This window comes from Orycteropus afer, unplaced genomic scaffold, assembly GCF_000298275.1.
Source record: "Orycteropus afer afer isolate SDZICR_OR568_19922 unplaced genomic scaffold, OryAfe1.0 scaffold00035, whole genome shotgun sequence".
NCBI classification, from domain to species: Eukaryota; Metazoa; Chordata; class Mammalia; order Tubulidentata; family Orycteropodidae; genus Orycteropus; species Orycteropus afer.
This window is the reverse complement of record NW_006921622.1, coordinates 17,093,658-17,115,791: the sequence shown is the minus strand read 5'-3', so window position 1 is coordinate 17,115,791 and position 22,134 is coordinate 17,093,658. Positions and strand designations below refer to the sequence as shown.

General features: G+C 44.1%; 1 protein-coding gene across 1 annotated transcript in view; it reads right to left on the bottom strand.

The window, feature by feature from the left end:
• The window catches only part of GAD2 (glutamate decarboxylase 2), a 122,900-nt gene extending 103,066 nt beyond the window's left edge, over positions 1-19,834 (bottom strand). The window contains exons 1-7 of the mRNA XM_007936379.2: positions 19,759-19,834; positions 18,977-19,036; positions 18,636-18,785; positions 17,455-17,688; positions 12,702-12,792; positions 12,054-12,166; positions 7,314-7,429 (exon numbers count right to left, since the gene is read on the bottom strand). Coding sequence (XP_007934570.1) covers positions 7,314-7,429; positions 12,054-12,166; positions 12,702-12,792; positions 17,455-17,688; positions 18,636-18,785; positions 18,977-19,036; positions 19,759-19,834 — 840 coding nt within the window. The remainder of the gene's footprint in view (positions 1-7,313; positions 7,430-12,053; positions 12,167-12,701; positions 12,793-17,454; positions 17,689-18,635; positions 18,786-18,976; positions 19,037-19,758) is intronic.
• Between the last annotated feature and the right edge of the window lie 2,300 nt (positions 19,835-22,134).

The window sequence follows — 22,134 nt, the reverse complement described above, 5'->3', positions numbered from 1 at the left end:
ATGTTGTTGTTGCTGTTATGTGCTGTTGAGTCGGACCCAACTCATAGCGACCCCTCCTTGGGTTTCCGAGGCGATATCACTACGGAAGTAGACTGCCCAACCTTCCTTCCGAGGAGTGGCTAGGTAGCTGATAATAATAGCAATGTTAGCTGCCATTTGTTGAGTGTTTACCAAGTGCCAGCACTGTGCTATACCATGTACATGTATTTTCTAACTTCATTCTCCTGACACTCATATGAGTTAGGTATCATAATTCCTATTTTACTGATGGGGAAGAAATGAAGTAGCTGATGTCACCCTGGGAGTTGGCAAAGCCTGTTATCATTCTAGTTAATTCCATACTTGTGGGCTTAATCACTAACCTGTAGAAAACTGACTCTATTCAGTTGATCTGGTACTTGGAGAATGAGAGTATCAAACACTAGATGACTCAGGGACACTGGGAAGGCTGGCTATCCTTGTAGACCCCTCCTCCTTACTTGTTCCCCCAGTGCAACTTATGCTGCAAGATACCAGGTACTGGGCTGGTATCTTCTGTTCTCCGCTATCTCCCCAGGGCCAGAGATAATGCCTGGCACATAGTAGCACTAAGAGATGCAAGAAGAGAAGGAAGGAATGGATGTCAAGAGGAAGGGAGGGAGGGAGGAAGGGAAGGAGGGGAAGGAAGAAAGGGAGGAAGGGAGAGAAGAAGGGAGGGAGAGAGAGAAGGAAGAAAAGAATGAACAAAAGGAAGGAAAGAATAAAGGGAAGAAAGGAAGGACAGTAGGGAGGGAGGAAGAGAGAGAGAGAGAGGGAGGGAGGGAAGAAGGGGTAGTAGTTAAGGTTGTGTGTCAAGCCATCTCATTTGTGGTATATTCTTGTCAGAACGGCACTGTTGTTGTTGTTATGTGTCATCAAGTCAGACCTGACTCACAGTGCCCCCTCCTTGATACTGCAAGGGCAGTATCACTACGGAAGTAGATTGCCCAACCTCCCTTCCGAGGAGTGGCTGGTGGGTTTGAACTGCCAGCCTTCTGGTTAGCAGTCAAGTGCCTTTGGTACTACACCACCAAAGCTCCTGGAACGGCACTGGGTAACAAAAAGAGAGGGAGGGAGGGATTGATTCATTTCATTCTCCAGCGACTGGGAACTAGAATTGTGCTTCACTGTCTCATTCTTGTTCTCCTATTGCAATGGAAACATCCTTGAGGAGGAAACACTTAAATTTTACTTACTACTTAACACCTCAGCATGAATTTTAGGTTCTTTCTTGAGCGTAGGCTCAAGAGAAGAAAGGAAAAGGAGGCAGGAAAGCTGGGCCAGTAACCAATGACTGTGGAGGTGACTCCAACTCATGGTGACCCCATGTGTGTCAGAGCAGAACTGTGGTCTTTAGGGTCCTCAATGGCTGAATGTTTGGAAGCAGCCCACCAGACTTTTCTTCTGAGGAACCTCTAGGTGGACTCGAACTCCCAACTTTTCAGTTAGCAGCTGATTGTGTTAACCATTTGCATCACCCAGGGACTCCTAGAAATGAGGCACGGAATGCTAAAGGTAAACTGAGTTCATGCCACAATTTTGCTTGCTGCCAGTTCTATCAGGGTAAATTCCTGCCTAATGGGGAGCATTATATTACATGGGAGCTGCCTTTTTTCCAACCTTCCCAGGTCACTGTGATTTCCAAACCCCACCCCCCAAAACATTTATTTTTGAATTGAAACACTCTCACATAGTGTTGTTACCTGAAAATAATTTTTCTAAAGCAATCATGACAACTACCTCCCCTCAGGGTGGGCTCGGACTGCAAGGACTGTAGGATACTGGCAACACTCCAAAGAGACATGGATGTGAGTTGGGCAGGTGTGTGAAGAGCAGAAAGTGAGTCAGTTATGGTAATTTGATGAAAGTCAGAAAATAATAAAACAGTGTTATGATTATGAACAATATTTTCCTAGATGAGTTTATGCTGTTTTGTTGGAGCTATTTCTGGAAACCAGAAGGCTGACAGTTCAAACCCACCAGCCACTCCTTGGAACGAAGATTGGGCAATCTACTTCCACAATGATACTGCCTTGGAAACCCAAGGAGGGGTCACTATGGGTCGGATCTGACTCGACAGCAGTGAGTTCTGGTATTTCTGGAAAAGGTTGTGTCACACAAGGAAATAAGATACATTTGAAATTAAACTCATGGTTTGGGCTTTCAAAGGATTCAGAGCTGAAGATGTGGATCTCTTAACTGGGATCTTAGCTTCCTTTACAACCTACTCTCAAGAAAGGACCAGAAACTCATCAGACTAATTTCTGCCAAGCTTTTCCATCAAGAAAGAGATGGGAAAGGTGATGAGATTCCAGCAAAGGATGGGTGTTGAACCAGAGACTTTTAAGACCCCTCCCAATTCTGAGAATCTGTGAACCTATACTGTTTGGAGGAAAATAGCCTTGGAACTCTTTACTCATAGCTTAACTGCCATCTCTTGTTTCCACTCACTGATTTCTCCACTTGTAAAGCAGTTCTAATGCAGTTCAGAGAAGCTCTGGTAGCATAGTGCCTAAGGCACGTGACTGCTAACCAGAAGGCTGGCAGTTCAAACCCACCAGCCATTCCTCAGAAGGAAGGTTGGGCAATCTACTTCCGTAGTGATACTGCCTCGGAAACCCAAGGAGGGGTCGCTATGAGTTGAGTCTGACTCAACAGCACATAACAACAAGAACAACAATGCAGTTCAGGGAGCTCTTGTAGTGTAGTGCCTAGGCATTGGACTGTTAACCAGAAGGCTGGCAGTTCAAAGCTACCAGCCACTCCTCAGAAAGAAGATTGGGCAACCTACTTCTGTAGTGATACCACCTTGGAAACCCAAGGAGGGCTCACCATGAGTTGGAATCCACTCCACGGCAGTGAGTTTGGGTTGTTTTTTTTTTGGTTTGAACGTAGTTCAAGCAGTACCATTTGTTTAATTTAGTACTTTTCAAGTTTTGTAAGAAAATAGTTGAACAAAGAGAAAAATTCAATAGCTTGCCCTTTTCATCAGCAAAGTGAAGATCTAGTGTCTGCTAACGACTAGAAAGGAAATGGGGAGACAGTGTGTGCGCAAAAGAGAGAGAGTGAAAAGTCATTTAGAAAACAAAAGATGATACTTTCTTACCTGAGTATGCAGTTTATGGTTGGATCCGTGTTCAGAATAGCACAAAGGACAGTAACTTGACCTGGGTCAATAGACCAGGAAATTATATTAGCCCTAGAATGGTCAACATGCAAAATGGGACTTGAGAAAAGATGCCATAAGTGAATGTGCAGCAGGCAGCTGGAGAGCAGCGTTTAGGCTATCTGAACATGGTCACTGAAAAAGCAGTTTTAGGACAGGAATGCAAAGGAAAGAAGGACACAGGGAAGAGGTAACTACAGGAAGGTAGTGGGAAGAGAGCTGTAACGTCATGGGGAATTGCAGATTGCAGTCAATGTCATGAGACAAAATGTGTATGAACTGCTGTATGGAAAATGAATTTGCTCTGTGAACTTTCACACAAATCACAATAAAAACAAAATTAAATAAAGCAGTGATGGGATTGTTGGAAAACTGAGGCTGTAGATTTGGTTCTGTCATTGACTGGCCATGAAACCTTTACAAATGCCGATAACAATCTCTGTTCTGCCCCATATTGTTGCTGTGAGAATCAAATAAGCTTATATGTACTGGAAGTATTTTGGAAACTGTCAAACATTAATTAGAACTATTATTAGAATAATAGTTCATCTGTCAAAAGTGAAAAGCCTGCAGTTAGAACCAATTAATATTTTAGGAAACTTTCATAATTCAAATGTTCTTCCATAATTATGTGCACAGACAGGAAGGAGGAGGGAGAACTGAATAGGTGTTTTATAGCTGAATCACCTTTCTTTCCGTTAGAAATAAATAGACTCCAAGTTTGCAATATCAAGAAAAGAAGGTTTAGCAAAATTATCCTCTGATCACACAGGATAGCTGACTTTCAGGGTAAGGCTAAGCCAATTTATGTAAAGCCCGAGAAGCCCATGTAGAAAACAGAGTGATGTCAAGGAGAGAGCACAGGCCAGCTTGTTGGAGAACAAACTTTGTTTTAAGTTGTGTACACAACATGGAAGTCAAAAGGAAAAGATGCCCATCTTAAGATCCCTTTGGCTTTTTAAGGCTGAAAATGTAGTAACATTTAACTACATAGAGATCCAAATCTCTTCAGAGAAATAATTAGAAAGAAATTTAAAAAAACTTTATCATGTGTTTATACCCTTGTAGAAGCTGAGAGATGAATGTTATAAAATGGTGGGGGTACTAGGCAGGGGCAAATTATACAATAAGCAAGGTATGCTTGGCTTATCTGTGCTTACTTACTAATCTGTAGTAAACAGCTTCACATGGGTTTCACGTTTTATTCTTTGATGTGGTGAAAAACATGTGTTTTCACCACATCAAAGAATGAGAATAAAGCAAGTATACTTAGTAATTAAAGATGTGGTGAAACCCATGTAAAACTGTTTACTACAGATTAGTAAATAAGCACAAGGAAGCCCCTGCTTACCTTGCTTACTGAGTACTCTGTCTCTATCAGGGATTGTAAATTTGAAAAGAAATTTTGTTTCTGTAGGAAGGTGCTGTGAAGTTGGGAAAGAGGTGCCAGCCATACCTAGAAGCAGAATCTTTGATTTGGTGGAAAAAAAATGTCAAATTGTTTATATAGATTAGTAAGTAAGCACAAGTAAACCCATGCTTACCTTGCTTATTGGGTAATCCAACACTGATAGTAGGTGTAGTAGGCAGAATAATGCCTCCCTCAAAGATATATACTCTGGTGGCATAGTGCCTAAGGCATTTGACTGCTAACCAGAAGGCTAGCGGTTCAAACCCACCAGCCACTCCTCGGAAGAAAGATTGGGCAATCTACTTCCGTACTGATACTGCCTCAGAAACCCAAGGAGGGGTCGCTATGAGCTGGATCTGACTCAACGGCAGTGAGTTTATTTTTTTTTTCAAAGATATGTACATCCTAATCCCCAAGACTTGTGAATGTTACTTTACATAGCACACAGTACTTTGCAGATATGATTAGGTAAAGGATTTTGGATTATCCTCAATTATTAGAATGGGCCCAATGTAATCACCAGGGTCCTTAGAAGGCAAAAAAGGAGACCGCAGAGTCAGAAACAACAACGGAGGAAGAGATCCAAGGAAGAGAAGGGGAGAGAGAAATGAAGATGTTTTACTGCTGGCTTAGAAAATAAAGGAAGTGGCCACAAACCAAGGAAAGCTTTGTCTAGAAGCTAGAAAAAGCAAGAAAATAGATTCTTCCCTAGAGACTCCAGAAGGAACCAAGTCCTGCCTGACCATTTTAGATTTCTGACCTCCAGACTATAAAACAGTAAGTTCAAGTTGTTTTAAGCCACTAAGTGTGGTGATTTGTTTCGGCAGCAATGAGAAAGTACTATTTTAGGTAATTCCAGGCTGTAGCCTTCTGCTAAATTCAACCCCTATAAATTGAGGAAGGGCATATTTTAAAAATAACAAAATGCAAAAACATGAGTGAAATTAAAATGCTATAAATAATTTGGTAACATACCTTTTATTTTCCTGGGCAGTGCTGTCATTGTGAACCGTATTCACTGGCTTTTAATTTCCCTGCTAAGAACACCAAAGCCAAAACCAAACCCACTGCCATTGATTCTGACTCATAGCAACGCCCATAGGGTTTCCAAGGCTGTAAATCTTTATGGAAGTAGATTGCCTCATCATCCTCCCAGGAACAGCTGGTGAGTTTGAATTGCCAGCCTTCTGGTTAGCAGCCAAATGCCTTACCTACAGCACCACTAGAGTGCCTCTGCTAGGAACACACATACAACTTAAAACAGGAAATATAAAAGTTCAATGGTAGATCTGAGACCCACTATGGCTCCCTGCTCCTCCTGACTGTGATCACCTTAGAGGAGCCCCTAGTCTCCAATAACTCCTCTTTTCCTTCCCCTTCTCCAATTTCCCCAGCAATCACAGGGTTTATTGATTATCTGTGAGGCAATTAGTTTCCAGACCCTAGGCTACTTTGAGACAGAGGTAATGATAAATAATCTTATAAATTACAGAGTGGGGAGTGCTTATCTAATGCCTGTCCAGGAACAGGTCTCTGGTTGGTTGCAGGTGCTCTGTGATCAAGACGCTGCTCAAATAGTGGCAGTGGGGCCTTGTAGAGTTGGCTGCTTTCCCCTAGCATGAGAGAGAAACTACTTACCAGGCCACTGTGAAGTAGTTTAGCTCAATTTACATGAACAGGATGAACCTGCTTTTTTAGTGTCCAGGTGATAGTAGTGGGAAGTGCATGAACTCTCTGAAGGCCACTGAAGGAAAATAAGGACTATAACATGGGGTTCATCAAAGAAGACCAGAGCTATCACCTTCCTGTATGGGCAACAGCCTGGAGAAGACTGCAGCCCATGTTTGGCTGAGGTAACTCTGACCCAGAAACCAGAACCTAGTGCTATTTGTAGGAGCTCTGGTAGCATAGTGCCTAAGGCACTTGACTGCTAACCAGAAGGCTGGCGGTTCAAATCCACCAGCCACTCCTCGGAAGGAAGGTTGGGCAATCCTACTTCTGTAGTGATACTGCCTCGGAAACCCAAGGAGGGGTCGCTATGAGTCAGGCCTGACTCCACGGCACATAACAACAACAACAGTGCTATTTCTATACAATGATAAAACCTCTGGTCAAGTCAGCCAAAAATCAAAACCCATTGTAATCGAGTCAATTCACACCAACTCTGTAGACAGTGTAGATCTGCTCCACAGGGCTGCTGAGGCGATATATCTTTCTGAAAGTAGGCGGCCTCATCTTTCTCCCACAGAGTGGCAGTGGGTTCAAACTGGTGAACTTTTGGTTAGCAGCTGAATGCCTTAGCCACTGCATCACCAGAGCTCCTTAGTCAGCCACAGCTTAACATTAAATATTTCCAGGCACCACAATCAACCGACTGAATTTTCGAACAGAGAGGTATCAATAGGAGTTTTGAGCATAGTGACTCTACTCTCCCTCTTCCCCTCTCCCCAGCACACATTATTACAGAGAAGGGAAGTATAGATGTTGAAAATATTCTGCTTTATCTTTCAGGGTCCTCCTAAATTTCAGAGACAAGGAGGGCACGTCCTGGTACCATTCAGCTGCCCACCTCCCACTCCGTCCCCACGCCCTCATTCTCTCCCAAGATGTATATGCCAGAAAGAGAACCTTTGGCGATAAAGCATGTCCAGATAGCTTTCCTTCAAGTTGGGGTTTACATAATACAGCCTTAAACTTAGAAAGAAGAAAGACACGTACATGTTCAGATGTGAAAGCAATGAGCCTGGGAACAGCAGCCATTCCTTTCTCTTTGACTTCCGGGAACATCTTGAAGCGTGCAATCAGCATGGCGTACATGTTAGATATGGCTCCACCTAAAGAGCACAGCAATGCTGTTACTTTTCCCGTTCGTTATCGATATTATTTCACATGCAAGCAACATTCCTCACTTCAACTGATCTAGCGTCTTCCTGGGACTCAAAGGCAAGAGCTAAGAAAGTTCAGAGAGGGCAGATCGGGCCCAACCATAGCACAAATGCTACCCCTCCAAAGCCCACTGCTTCACTAAGAGAAATGGCAATTGATTCTGCTCCATCAAAGGATGCTTTAAAGAAGAGAGAAATTCTGCCTTCATTCCCAGCTCGTGAGGGTGGTAATTGTGCATTAGGCCTATGAAAATCCCATATTTTGAGTGAAAACTCAATTCTTTTCATTTTAGCTCATGAAATGCCTTGCACTTGGACTGAGACAAATCAGGTGCTATTAATGGTATGGGCTGTTAATCAACAATCATATAGAATGCTGGCTAAACATCCAAACCTATCTCATCATTCTCATCTGTTAATTCCCCAAGACTGTTCTTCCCTCGACTACATCATTGAAATACAATTGTAATAGTTAACAAAATCTTATTTTGTAATTAGAGGAAAACACACAATTAAGGGAAATTTAAGCCCATATTGAATTACTTTTTCTACGGCATCCTAAAATTGTGAGATTTCATACCATACCTTGGATATGAAACTCACTTAATAAGCAAAATGTGAGTTTTCCCCAGGGTTGCTGGGAAGCTGAGGATTTTTGTTATCCAGAAAAAGATAGACTGATGTGAATGCGAATGAGTATGAGCTGACACGGAAGGCATGAGACCGGGAAGCAGACTGAAGGTACTATCTTCTTCTCCTACCCAAAGGAGACACCCCTGGGCCCTGCCACCACATGGGTCCTCTGAGCTGCTTTCCATTCTGATGGCTGTGAACAAAAGGGTTCTCTGTGTCAAGATGACTGGACCATGCAGAGCCTTATCTCATTAGCCTGTGTGGCACAGAGGTGATCACCCAGATCCTGAACTCCATCATCAGAACGAGGGCAATTCCTATCTCCTCTGTACCCCAGAGACATGGGACACACAGAATCCAGGTCAAGCCTGCTCTGAGCATACACCCTTTCACACCTTTTCAGTTGCTGGACAACTGGTCAGCATTTAAAGGTGTGTTCGCTCTTGCTAGTGGCTAATATCAGCCACTGACATTTGGGGCTGGAAAATTCTTTGTTGTCAGAGGCTGTGCATGGGCTGTGCATTATAGGATATTTAACAGCACTCTTGGACTCTATCCATTAGGTGCTAGTAGCACCACCCCTGTCCCAACACCCAGTACTGAGAATCAAAAACGTTTCCAGACTTTGCCAAATTTCCCCTGGTGGCCAAATTGCTCCTGGTTGAGAACCAATGCTCTAGCTGTTCCTCTCAGGAAGGCTCAGGGAGGGAGAAAGGGAGAAGAAACAAGGGAAGATGTACATAAAGAAATCACACTGCATGATGTAATTATCCAAGAAGTGTCCAGTCCTGCCTTCCCACTGTTTCTTCTGAAGCTGGGTTATCCTCTGTCTAAAGACTCAGCATCCCTGAGAGAGAGGAAGAGGCTTCTGGGCCTCTGGCTAGAGCTGATTGCTTTTATGCAGCACAACATAAGGACAGATGTGTGTGTCCTGCATGCTTATTTCCCTAGAACATTCCAGAGAAAGGACACAAAAACAAGTTCTGGAACATTTGAAAATCTTGTTAGGTAGAAAAAGGTCTGTGACTAAGCCACACCTTCCCCCTAGTCCTTCATGACTTGCTGCTCAGTGAGGAGTGCTCCAATTCTCTCTGATTCTTAGGTGTAGGTGCTATCACTTAATCAGATTTCTTCCAGGATTCCCAAAAGACTTTCAGAAGTGTGAAGCCTCTGGTTGTTACAGATTGAAGTATGAGGGAAGCCTAGCCAAGCTACGTATTCAAATTGGTCACAGACTTCTCTTTTCACATTTAGTTCCAGGGGATGGGACTTTTAGACTTCAGGGACATAAGACGTGTGATTTCTCCTTGTCCCTTAAATCTTAAGACCCTTAGCCCAAAATCAAGGCTGGGTGCTACCTTAAAAAGCATTAATTAGCAAGTAAGGATGCTACAGGCCATCTCTCATCTGTGATGCCTTACAGAAGGCAGAGCAGAAACAGGTTGCCCATGACCTGCTCTGCTGCCCTCGTCCACTTTGCAATTGCACTGTGGCATGACATCTGAGTCCCATCTTGGGGTGAGGGCCTATGGTCTCTAGGCTCCAGGGAAGGAACCCCAATATTAAGTCTGAGTGTTCTCTACTGGATAATTCCTCATCATTGATGAAGATGGGGACAAGCCCCACAGCCATACTTGGCCTAGCAGAACTGCCAAAGAAGATACTTTCTTTGGGTATATTTTTTGGGGCATGTGAGTTACCAGATGAGTCAGGTACATAGCCCTGTCAGCCCCCTTAGTCAAGTTTTCAGGGTCAACACAGAGCAATGGTTTTCTCCCTACTCCTGGGAACCAGCATAAGAGAGGCCAGGCTGCTCCCCATTTCCTTAGGGGCAATTCAGGTCCCACCACCAACTATTTAAGAGGAAAAGAGAATAAAAGTAGCAATAGTGTTGATCTCTGAATTCTACCTAATTCATTATGAAAACCACCTTAGAAGCCTCAGTCCCAGGTAATGATGACAAAGCCACCTTGACAGGAAATGATTTTCCAAAGGAAAGCTAAATACTACATTCCCTACCAAATAAACCAGTTGCTGTTGAGTCAGTTCTCACTCATGCTGACCCATGTGTGTCAGAGTAGAACTGGGCTCCATAGAGTTTTCAGTGGCTGATTTTTTTGGAAGTAGATAGCCAGGCCTTTCTTCTACTATAAAATAAAGGTCAGTTTAAATTCATCACAACTGGTGTTCAATGATTCCAAAAAAAGGAAAAAAAAAAAAAGACTAACTTTTCCTTCCATTTAACTAACACATTTCCCTTCAGCCCCTAAAAATATTGTGCCATATCTTGAAAAATATAAAACAAAATAGCAGACCTGCTCAATTTAAGCTCTGGCTTTGAGGCCACCGTTGCCTGTTCACCATTTCTTCTTTTCCCCTTTTCCTTTTTCCCCATCTGTCCTTATCCTGGGGCCCTGATTGTGTAGTCATTAAAGTCCTTGTCTGCTAACCAAAAGGTTGATAGTTCGAAGCCACCAGCTTCTCCACAGGAGAAAGATGTGACAATCTGCTTCTGTAAAGATTGCAGCCTAGGAAACCTTCTGGGGCAGTCCTACTCTATCCTATGATCACTGAGTCAGAATCGACTAGATAGCAAGGGGTTTTGGTTTTCATTCTCCTCTCTTGGCTTTTGTAGATTTGCAGAAAAGAGATCAGGACTTGGCCTTTACTAAGACTGGCATAGGTGTTTGAGTGGCACAAATGATTAAGTGCTAGACTACTAGCAGAAAGGCTGGTGGTTCTAATCTATCCAGAAGTGTCTCTGAAGAAAGCCCTGGCAATTTCCTTCTGAAAGGTCCACGCATTGCCATCATATCAATTCTGACTCATAGTAACTGCTTCATCATTCTCCTGTGGAGCAGCTGTTGAGTTTGAACCACTGACCTTTTGGTTAGCAGCCAAATGCCTTAATCACTGCACCACCAGAGTTCCTAATTCCATGGAACACAGTTTTACTGTGACAGATAGGGGGCAGCCATGAGTCAGGATCAACTTGTAGGCAACAAACATCAACAACAAATCTAGGATAATGGCAGGTGAGGCTCTCGCCTCTCCAGCAGAGTCACTCTCAGTGTCTTGAAACCTAGGGAAGCACCCATCCCTTTCTGACGGCCTCTTCCTCTTGCAACTTCTCAGGTGATGGTCTACAGACTAGGTTTTCTTGCCATGGGGTCAGTGGCTTGCTCTTCCCATTGCCTTCCTAACTTCCTCTCTGTGCTAAACCAAGGTCACACACAGACCTGGGATCCAAGGGCAGGACTTTCTGCTTCTGGTTGATCCTCCTGGCTGGAAAAGATTAAATAATGGAGCTTGGAATGCAATGGTTTGGGATAAAAGGCAGGAAGGAAAAGATTAAATGGTGTGATAAAGAAGAGAAGGAATGAGAATCCTCTTGAAGAAATCATTGCCCTCTTTTGAGCTTTAAGAAAGTACCTCCTGACGCTTTCTCTGCCCTCCTTGAAATTAGCATACATCAGCTACTCTTATTATGTGAAAGGAGTAGAGGGTACATGCACTCTGTTAAACAGATCTGCCTTGTTATGCATCCTCAAATACAGCAGCCTTTATTAAATGACACCTTTTTTCCTTTTGCTCATTCTGGGAAGAGCAACAGAGAGTGATTTTTCCCTTATTCGGAATCTATTAATTTCTTCCACAGGATTCATACATCCTGCATATAGAATCACAGTAGAAATACTGGGTAAGTATCATCTTCGATTATGCTCTTTATGAACATAAATTACTAAAGTTAATGCCTGGGGTCATTAGCGTGGAGGCACGTCCAATGGCCATGCACACTTAATGACACTCATGCTTTTGATTAAATCAGCCTATTTAACCTAAACAGAAATATTGATCAGATCTTTCATCTTTCCTGGGTACATGATGAGACATTGCACATCAGAGGAAAAACACAAAGAAAGGTTGAAATATCATATACCAGGAGAAAATATCCCATCGCCAGAGCCCCCTGGCCAGCCAATGATCTCTCGCATTTTCTTTAGTGTGACATATTCCAAAAGCACAAATACTGGAGCAATTTCATAGGTGAACCTGAAATGTAGTAATGGCCACATTTTATATATGTAAATCAAAGAAATAATTCATCATTTACAATATCTACAGAACTATTACCCCTTTAGAGCACTATATCCACAATTGTAATATTCAGCAGAGAGAAAATAATGTCTTCCAGAAGGTTTGCTTGATTTCCTACATCCCTACAGTCAAGCACTTAAATTACTGACAAATGCATAATGATCATTTTTCATACTGAATATATAAAGAATAACAAAGATTAATACCATTTAAAACACAATGTTTGGTCTCATTTGAATTTCACATTATACACAATTATTAACCCCAATGCCAATAAAAAACATATTTTGTATTTTAAAATTTTTGTATAAATTTAATCACATGAGAGATATTTCAAAACTATTTTCTATTAAGCTAAAATGAACAATCTACTTCTCATATTACTACTGTAAAAGCTACTTAATAAAAAGATTTTTAACTTGGGAGTTAAAACTATGGAATCTTACTAATAATTACTCTGCATTATCCAAAAACCTATCTAGCTACTTACATGTTAGTATTTGCTGTTGATGTTAGCCAGTCAGCTGCTAATCCAACCATATCCAATCCAGTGGAAAGTTGGTTGAAATATCTGGGATGCCCTGAAAAAAAATGGAACACCACATTCTGAATTGATTCAATGAAAATAAATGCCTCTCCGATACCTGATTTGTCTAGCCAAAGAACTCTGACAGATCATCCCATAACAGGACATCCATATTCAGAGACACACAGACACATCACAAAAGCATTTCCCTCTAACGAGAGACTACTAACGTTGGGTTTTAGTATTTCTTAAACATACCCTATAAAAAAAATAAAAAATACAAACATACTTTGCAATCTGGACATTAGTTTATTTCCTACCATTCTTTCACTACACTTGTAAACTAAAAATGCTAATTCCATCCAAAGCAATGCAAAGACAGGCCACTTCTTGTTTACACTGATGCTTCTAAAAATCCTTTTTTGTGGTAGTTGTTCTGATAATCAGTCATACCATGACATCTGAGAGGCCTGCCAACATTCATAATAATATCAGTGACAAATGGCTGATGATTACAAAAGATGGGGCAAAAATGAGAAAATAGGACACTCTGCTGAGTGATTTGCCGTGGATTTAGAAGGTGATGATTGTCCAAAGATGGCATGGACAAAGCTAATGCTTGTCAATTCTTCTCTGTCAGAATATTTGGTTATAAACAAGAGAGCTCCCTCCTAGCTGTGATTTAAAATAAAGCTGAATACAGGCAACATCATTGTCTTGTCAACATGATACATGAAGATATATTCACCAGACTGGTCAGTCCATTAGCAGGGCTTATCTAATTAACTTCTAGATTTTGCTAAAACTCTCTCAAGGGGATTGATATCTTAATACTCTTAAGGCTATTATTTAAAATGTAATTATGAATATGTCATTAGAGTTCTGTTTCCCCATTTTGTCCCATAAAAGTCTATCTACAATTTGGTGATTTGCTTAGCAGCAAAAACTTTGGAAGATTAACAATTACGGAAACAGAATCTGATTTTTTGAAAAAAAAAGAAAAAGGGTATCTGCCACCTTCTGGACACCTGTCTTAAGCCCAGGGATATGATAGTCTCAGTAGTCAGCATGGGAAAACAAGATAAAGGAAGGCAGGGACAAAAGTCAACACACAGTTATCTCCCAGACTGGAGTGCTGTCTTATCAGCCTTAGGCATGTGGCTGGAGAATTAGATGCCAAGGAGAGATAGGAGCTGGGAACGTGCACATTTTAAAGGGCTTGGGATTCATGCGTCTCTTGTCCAATCTCTGGCATTGTCTTACCTCTCTATGGCCTTGCACAGTGCCCTTCTATCTTTTTGTTCTTTTCCAGGCCCTGTGATGCTGACCCCTGTCAGTTTACCCATCCTTGAAAACTGAAAAAGCCTCCTTGGCTTCTGCTGCTGCTGCCATCTGGAACAGCCCCCCACTCCTCTCTGCCTCATTGACTCCCCATTTCATTACAGCTCACAGCTGAAATCATAGCCACTTTCTCTCTCCATGTCCCCTCATTTCTCTTTCCCTAAACCCTTTCTTAAAGAGAAGAAATTAACAAGGATTAGCAAACCTATCTGTTAATCTACTCTTTCAACCATATGATTTTCTAGATGAATCTTGTGTTTATTGCCACACACTATTTGACTCTATGGAAACTTTGGTACGAAAAACTCTGCTTAAAATTGAGAGGTTCCTTGCAAGGTATATGTTGTGACCCCAGAATATCAGAAGGCCAATCCACCCCATGACTACCTCTGGTACACTGTGAAAACGGTTGATGCTCCCATTGCTTGCTTGCCCTTATTCTGTACTTTTATGACCATGTTCTGCCATTTCACCTAGATCTTTCTAGTCTCAAAATTTTTATTCACTGATGATGATTTGCAAACATGGAGATCGTTTGACCGGTCAGAACAACATGCCCTTGTAATTTCTGCAGAAATATTCCTTTAATTACATTTGCTCGCTTTCTGTGACCCTTACAGGTGCTGCCTCATAGGGCTGCCCAGCGAATCCAGCCAGGGCTCATTGAGAGAAAGGGCGGTGAGAGACTCGCCTCAGAGTCTGTGCAACCGAGCGTCCTGGTAGCCCTCAGCTCTCTCCTGCTGCCACCCTCTGGGCCCTTCCGCTAAGAGCACAGGCACGCAGTGCCCAGGAATCGGTCACCATGCACACCTGCCCCAGCCAGCAAGACCTAGAGTCAGATGTTGGATTGGAATGCTCTCAACTGCTCCGCCTCTGGAACACTCCCACAGTTTAGCAAACGAGCCAGGAAGGATGCTGAAATAACCGGTCACAGGCAGCTCTGACCCTGGGGTCCACAATTAGTTGGGGAAATGAGCAAAAGTTCGGTCCCAACTACTCTTTTTGTTATGGCAACGCAGACGCAAGAACATCCTCATTCATTGACAATTCCCTTTGTCTGATGATTTGGTTAAAAGATTCAAGAAAACACTATCCCCTCTTTCCCACTACCAAATCTGATGACCCCTGCAAATGTTAACTATTCCAGAATTCTATCCTCTCTACAGTTTTCAGTTTCAACATTTCTTCTAGAAGTAATTTTAACAATACACGAAAACTTCATTTTAAAACATTTCCTTACCACCGGCCACTCACTGCCTTCTAAGTTTCAAACCCAAGTGGAAATCAGGTTAAGGACTCTCAGTAGAAATCTAGTGATAACATATTTCTTATAAAAGAATCTCTCCTGAAGCATTAAAATGCCTGATGGTAGCTGGAATGTTAACTACTTTGACAGACTCCAAATAATCCTGGTTGTCAGATGCAACAGTTACGGCATAAAAATCTATAAATGCCAGTTGAAAAGAGAAGGGGATTGCTGTTAATTTTCTGAAATGCCATTGTGGGGCAGGAAAGGCCAGAAGATTAAATAGTGTATGGATAATACTGAGACACTGAATTCACATTGACATACTTTGCTTAGAAAACCCCACTTGATTATATTTTTCATGTGAACTTTAAATAAAAGGCCCTAGAATTCCATTTGACTAACACTTAGTTTTACAAGCATTATGGCAAAATCTAAGTATTGAATTGATCCTTCTTTTCCTGACACTAAATGAAACACTGATGGACAGAACTATTCCTTTCCTAGACTTGCAGTTCCCATCTTATCTTCTTAAATTGCATTTCAAACACCATCAGCTTTTTAAACTGGATACGTAAAACATTTCTATGGATTCTGTTTGGTTTGGTAGCAACAAAAGTAATAGGTCACAATTTACTATTAACATTTAAATATTAGATTAAGGAAATTTAAAAAATGATTTAAGAGCAGTTTTCAGGTTTGTACCTATAAAAACATGGAAAGTTGGGGGGGGCATTTTTCATGCCTGGTATATGCATCATGTTGGTTACCTCAAACATTAATTAAGGATATCTAATGAGCTGTCAAAAATCACACTCCATAGACTGAATTTGATAGAAATCACCTAGTTAAATTCCTTCCCCTATATGTTTAGTTCTAAATCTATACAGTCTCACAAAAGAGGATGCTGAGAACTAGTACACAGATTTCCCAAGGCTTCAATTCATACCCTTTTCCACTGTTGGCATAAAGAAGGTGCAAAACAGCTCAAAGTCTCACAGTAAGCATCCTTAATTTTTTAAAAAATTATTATTAGAAGGCTATTGATTCATCGAGCCAATTTTTGCAATATAAACAGATCAAGTTACCATGGTAATTAAAGTCCATGGACTTTTTTACATTTTTATTTGCCAGCGGATCTTTTTAAGGCTGCAATTTAATGTAAATTCTAAATTTTTTTTTCCCTCCAGATATTCATTTATATTTATTTTTATTGCTTTATGAATCACCATGCCAGCATGTATCAGGATTATTAGAGACAGTGCAGAAGATGAGGGGATAATCATGACCTGGGCAGACATGAATAGCTGGCTTTGTTTTGACAAAATGAAAGCATAGAATGTGCCCAGACAGATGTTACACTAGTGGCTACAAAATAGATAGAATGTAAAGAATATTGTAAAAACAAACAAACAAGAAAAACCCCAATATTCAGTTGATAAAATACGTTTTAAACAATTTGTCCCTGAGGAAATCCGTTTATCTTGTTTGCTTTATTTTACCTGCACAGAGGCTGTGAAGAACATACATGGTAACATGGCTGAATTGCTAAACTAGTCTATGTGCATCTTACATTTTCTTTTGTGTACATTTCTTTAAAAATAGGAGGCAACAAAGAATTAAAATTTGAAGCTCGGCTATTTGAGAAAATGTCAAAATATTATTCCTGTTGCTCAGTGATCACACAAGATGGTTAATCCAGTTTCTGACCATTTGTATGCCAAGGAAATTACCAGCAGGAACACCGGTATTTGGGCTTTTGTTTGGATCCTGCTTTTTGAGCTTCCATTTCCATATCCTTTCCTTTCTTCATTTTAGGTCGCTTCTACTGGCCTCTGCTGACAAATGGTTGCTTCTACACCAGTGGTTAAACTCCATAGCCAAATAGGAACAGTGTGAACTCTGACCATCTATACTTTAAACTACAGATACCAAAACTATGAAATTCAGAAGCATTCACACGAGTAGTAGAGGATGTTTTTGTTTTCAGTCATTCTAAATGACTTTTTTTAATGCCTGAAAATAACTTTGCCATTTCGAAAATATCAGTAACTCCATAAAACACAAAACATTTTTATAGAAAAAAGAAAATTGTAAAAGAAAAAAGAATTTTAGTTTTGATTAGAATACCTGTTTTAATTGCATATTTTAAAGTTGTTCGGCAATGCATCAAAATTTCCTCCAAATTTTGTGGTTGGTCTGCTAGTTCCCAATTATACTCTTGAAGAAGCTCATTAGGGTAATGGAAATCAATCACTTTCGTTGACCGATCGAAACTTTTCACCACATACTGAAGCAAAATATCCATAATATCTTGCAGGAACGCCAAAGTAGGCCTTTCTCCATCACATGCTGGCAGCAGGTCTAATGAATTAAAACATCACATTTTAATTTTGCTGTGGAAATAATTCAGGCATGATCTTGGTTTGGCCATTTCTCTTTGAACTGAGAGATTTTATGTGTAAAGATGCTTTGGAAATGCAGAGCATTTTCTTTAAGGGGAGGCATTTTTCAAGGACGGAGGGTATAAATTGGGAAAAATATGATCTCCCCAAATTAATTCTTGCATTTCAATTAATAACTTACTGTTTGTTTCAATTTTCCTAAGAGTTCTTGCACTCATCTATTTCACAGTCCTAAATGTTTCCCAGTAAACCATCTCGAAACGTTTATGGGAACATTTCACGTCAGAAATGTTTGAAGAATGTCTTCGAGCCAACCAAAGTGGAGCATGCAAGGTAAAGATCTCTTGACCGATAAGAAGACTCACTGTTTCCAAAGGCAGTGTCTGTGCACGCGCGCGTGTTTGAATGAGGGAAGGTGTAAAGCGCACTGGCGCAAAGCTTCACGCGCAGAGCTCACACGAATGGAATCGTTCTCCTCTGAAATTGGTACTACCAATTATTCTCGCTTTCTAAAGACTTAGAACGTGTCAGCAACACTGAATTCACTGGTATTGTACCGGGAAACCGAGTCCTACACGAGACTACAGCTGCACTGGGAAGCCGACGTCGAGCTCCGGCGCGCGCCAGCACCTTTTTCACCCGTAGCCTCTTGGGCTGCTTTCAGGGGAGAGCACAGCAGCCCCAGAGCCTTCACCCAGCGCTGCGCTTAGCGCCGCGCAGAGGCCAGGGTTGGGGAATGGGAAAGTTAGGGATGCCTGGCTTATATCGCTTTCAACCTAAGATTCAAGCAGAGCCCGCCTCCGAGCGCAACCTGGGCTCCTCTGCCACCTGTCCCTCCCGGACAGCGGTGGGCGGGGCAGCGCGAGGGGCAGCGCCGCGCCCCCTGGCTTCGCCAGGAGCTTTTACCTGTTGCTTGTAGAAACGCGTAGTTGATATCTGTCTTGGGGCAGCCGCAGGGCTTCTGGTTGCAGGCGCAGACTGCCTTCCGGGCGGATGCCCGCGTGGGCTCGCTCCCACCGCTCTCCGCCGGCTTCTCAGCGTCTCCATAGAGCAGGGCTGGGCAAGGACACAGAGCGATGGCTTCGGTGAGTCTCCTGCTCCGCATAGCTCCCCAGCCCCTCCCGCCCCTGACAAAGAAACCCCAATTTCACTGATGAAGACGCAGGAGGTGAGAAAGCAGCTTTGCCCTGCAGGCCGCGCAGCGCCGGGCCTAGCCCGCCCCCCTCTCCTGGAACCAGGGCACTCACCGCAAAGCTTGTTTCCGATGCCGCCTGTGAACTTCTGGGCTACCTGGCACCAGGCTCTTGCTGGAGTGGGAGAGAAAGGCAAGCAGACAGCGAGGCAGAAAGAGAACAGCACACGGACTTGTGAAATTTTGTTCCGTTTGAACAACGTCAATAAACCCCGGGTTCGGTAAGGGGCGACCTCCCTCCTGAGTGACTGCCCGAGGCTCGGCGCGGCGGGCAGGAGCAGGTTGAGCGCGGGAACCCTCAGTATGGTAATTTGTGTCCTAAGGAAAAACTCACATGGGGTCTTTTGGATTTGCCTTCCAGGTACCAAAGGTTCAGGCAAACTCCTCTCCCTGCCTCGCTCAAGCGAGTTTTCATCTGCACCGAGGCAATCCACTTCCTTGGAAACTCTCAGATAATGAAGTCTCTCCCCTTCCCCACATTTCCTTTTCCCCACCGCCACTACATCCTTTCCTAGGGTCTAGACACCAAGATGGTGACAACATCCCAAGCTCACGGAATTCGGTGTCGGGGAGATGCCGTCGTCAATGGGGGGGGGGGGTAGTTCATAGCCTTCGGGGTATAGGGCTTGAGTCTCTTTGGGTGTCTACCCCGGGAACATGGGTCGAGGCGAGAGGGTCTCGGTCTCTTGGGTCGTCAAGGATCAGCCCCAACAACAGGGCTAAGCGTCCAGAGAAGTTTTCAGCTGCAGGTGGAAAAACCCCATTCGTGTTCTCCCTAGCCCTGCAAACCTGAGTCCTGGCACAAAGCTCGCCTGCTGCACATCCCGGTTCTCCTACCTGTGCCCGGGTTCTCGGGATCCCCAGAGCCCTCTTCGGTCCCAAAGGACCAAAAGCCAGAGCCGGGAGATGCCATCGGCGCTGCGCGAATGGAGCAGCAGTTCACCTCCGAGTGCGAACTGCCAACGAGCTGCCCTCGGCTCAGCCCTGAGCGCGCGTGCGTGAGTGTGGCGGGAGGAGGGTACCCAGCGCTGTCGCTCAGCAGAGGAGGGTGGGTGTCACACAGGGACAGGAAACGTGCGTGTCAGCGTGTGCGTGCGCGCATGTGTGTGGTGGAGTTAGGGCTTAGAGACGTGGCAATGCTCTGGAAGCCGTGGAAGTGAGGGGTTAAATAGGCAAGGACACCGAGGGGTCCTAGCAGCCGGGAGAGCTCCGAGCAACCGAGAGGGAGAGGGAGCCCAGTATGGATGGGTGAGGGGGCGTCGGAGGGGGAAAAAAAAAAAAAAAAGGACGGAGCTGAATCGTGAGTGCGAGGTAGACAAGTACTTGGGAGCTGGAGTCAGTGAGTGGGTGGGAGGCGTGCAGGCTGGCACCTGCAGAGCGCAAAGCGAGATTATGCAGCCAACCCTGGCCTGCCCGGGCGCGCTGTCCAAGGTGCTAACGTGGACGGCTGCTTGCAGGCCACAGCGAGGGCCACACCAGACCTTGGCAAGACGGGAAAGGTGGCAAGGCGAGTTTTATATATGCATCGCTTGGCTTATTTTTTGAGGTCTGGCCACTGCTGCCGGGAAGGAAGCGCGAATGCGCAGCCTTCTTCAATGCGGGTGCTAAGGTCGCTGCGACCTCCAGAGCCCTGGTTGCTGGGCCAGAATCAGACGCTGTTCCCAAGCTTAGGAGACAGTGGGGGAAGGGCATCTATGGCGCTGAAGGGCTCATTTCAGTTCATAAGCAGAGCCTAGTGCCTGCTTACTGAACCGCGCCGTCCCCGGAGGCGCACCATTCCTGTGCAGCTGAGCGCGGGGTCGCGGGACCAGCAGTCTAGGTTTTGACTGACGGCTGGGGAGAAAGACTGCTGATTGAGGCAATTAAAAATCTACGCTGGAGTCTATCACCGAGGACCCCGGGCTGAGGGAAAAATAAAACGAATGGAAACTTCTTGGAAGGGGGCGGAGAAAAGGCCAGAGACAGCAGGACTGACTGCTGGTGGGGGATGGGATCACGTGACCTTGGCCAGAGGACGTGTGGAAGGGTCCGCAGCTTATGAGTGACAAGAATCGCTGTGCGCATGAGAGGCGTGCACAACGAAGCAAGCTAAGATTCCCAAATGCGAGGTGGCAGGAAAGCACTGCCTGATGAGCCCTCGCTTTTGGGGGCCTCAAACCTATGACATTTCCTCCCTGCTATTCCCCCCCATTCCGCTTAGAATCTTCAAGGCATCTGGGAAGAAGGCAGATATTTACTATTACTGACTGCCTGGTAGAAACGAGGAGAAAGAACCTCTCCTGACTCCCTTCTCTAACAGCTGCTAAACAAGGGGAGAGCGCTCTGAGAGAATCTGGGGCCCAATGATTTCGCGTTGCTTTCTCTCGGCGTTTGAGATCAAAGTCAAGCTCGCGTGCTCGCTGAGAGAGGGCGAGAATGACCTCGAGGAGAAAGGGCTGCGTCCAGCCTCGCGCAGCGTCTCCTTGCCCGAGCCTAGCTGGAGCGCCTGTCATTTCCATTGTGTTCACAAGTCGTTCTTTCTCAGACCTCCTGAACCAGTTACCGAAGCTGCTGCCAAAGTAGAGACCCGCGGATCCTCGAGTCTTTGCTCCATCCTCACTTAGAAGGGGCGTCATCTGGCCCGGTGTGACCGCGTGCGGGCCCACGTTCTGTGCTCCTGGGCACTCGAGGGCCTGGTCAGTTTTTTCCCCGAAGTGTAATCTTTCCACGTGCCTGAGCCAGGGATGGAGGGCGCCGGGAGGAGCGACAGAATCTCAGTGGGGGAGGGTGCTAGCCTGGTCGGTGGAATGCTTGTCTAGCAGCTGGGCCAAGCTTCGGGCTCGCCTTGGGCACAAACTCCAGCCGAAGATCCGCCCCTTTCCAGCTCTCCGGGCGCCAAAACTCCGGTGTAGGCAAGTAACAAGTCCTGGGGTATTTAGATTTCGTTGTTCGACCATCTGCACTCCGGGCGGGGCAGCTTCACAGCTCTCGCCCTAGCAGCGGAGACTGGAGTCGGAGAGAGCTGTTTTTTGTTTAAATCCACATCAAATCCAGCAGGTGTTCCGCTGCAAGCCAGCAATCTGGGTTTGCAGAACCTTTCTATGAAGGAGTGGTCGAAAACATAAAGGTTCTTAAAAACAAGAGTTTAAACATACACCCGGAAGAAACAGATTAAAATATGAGGAAGGTAGAAATCCCAACACCAGGGGGAATATATATATATATATATATATA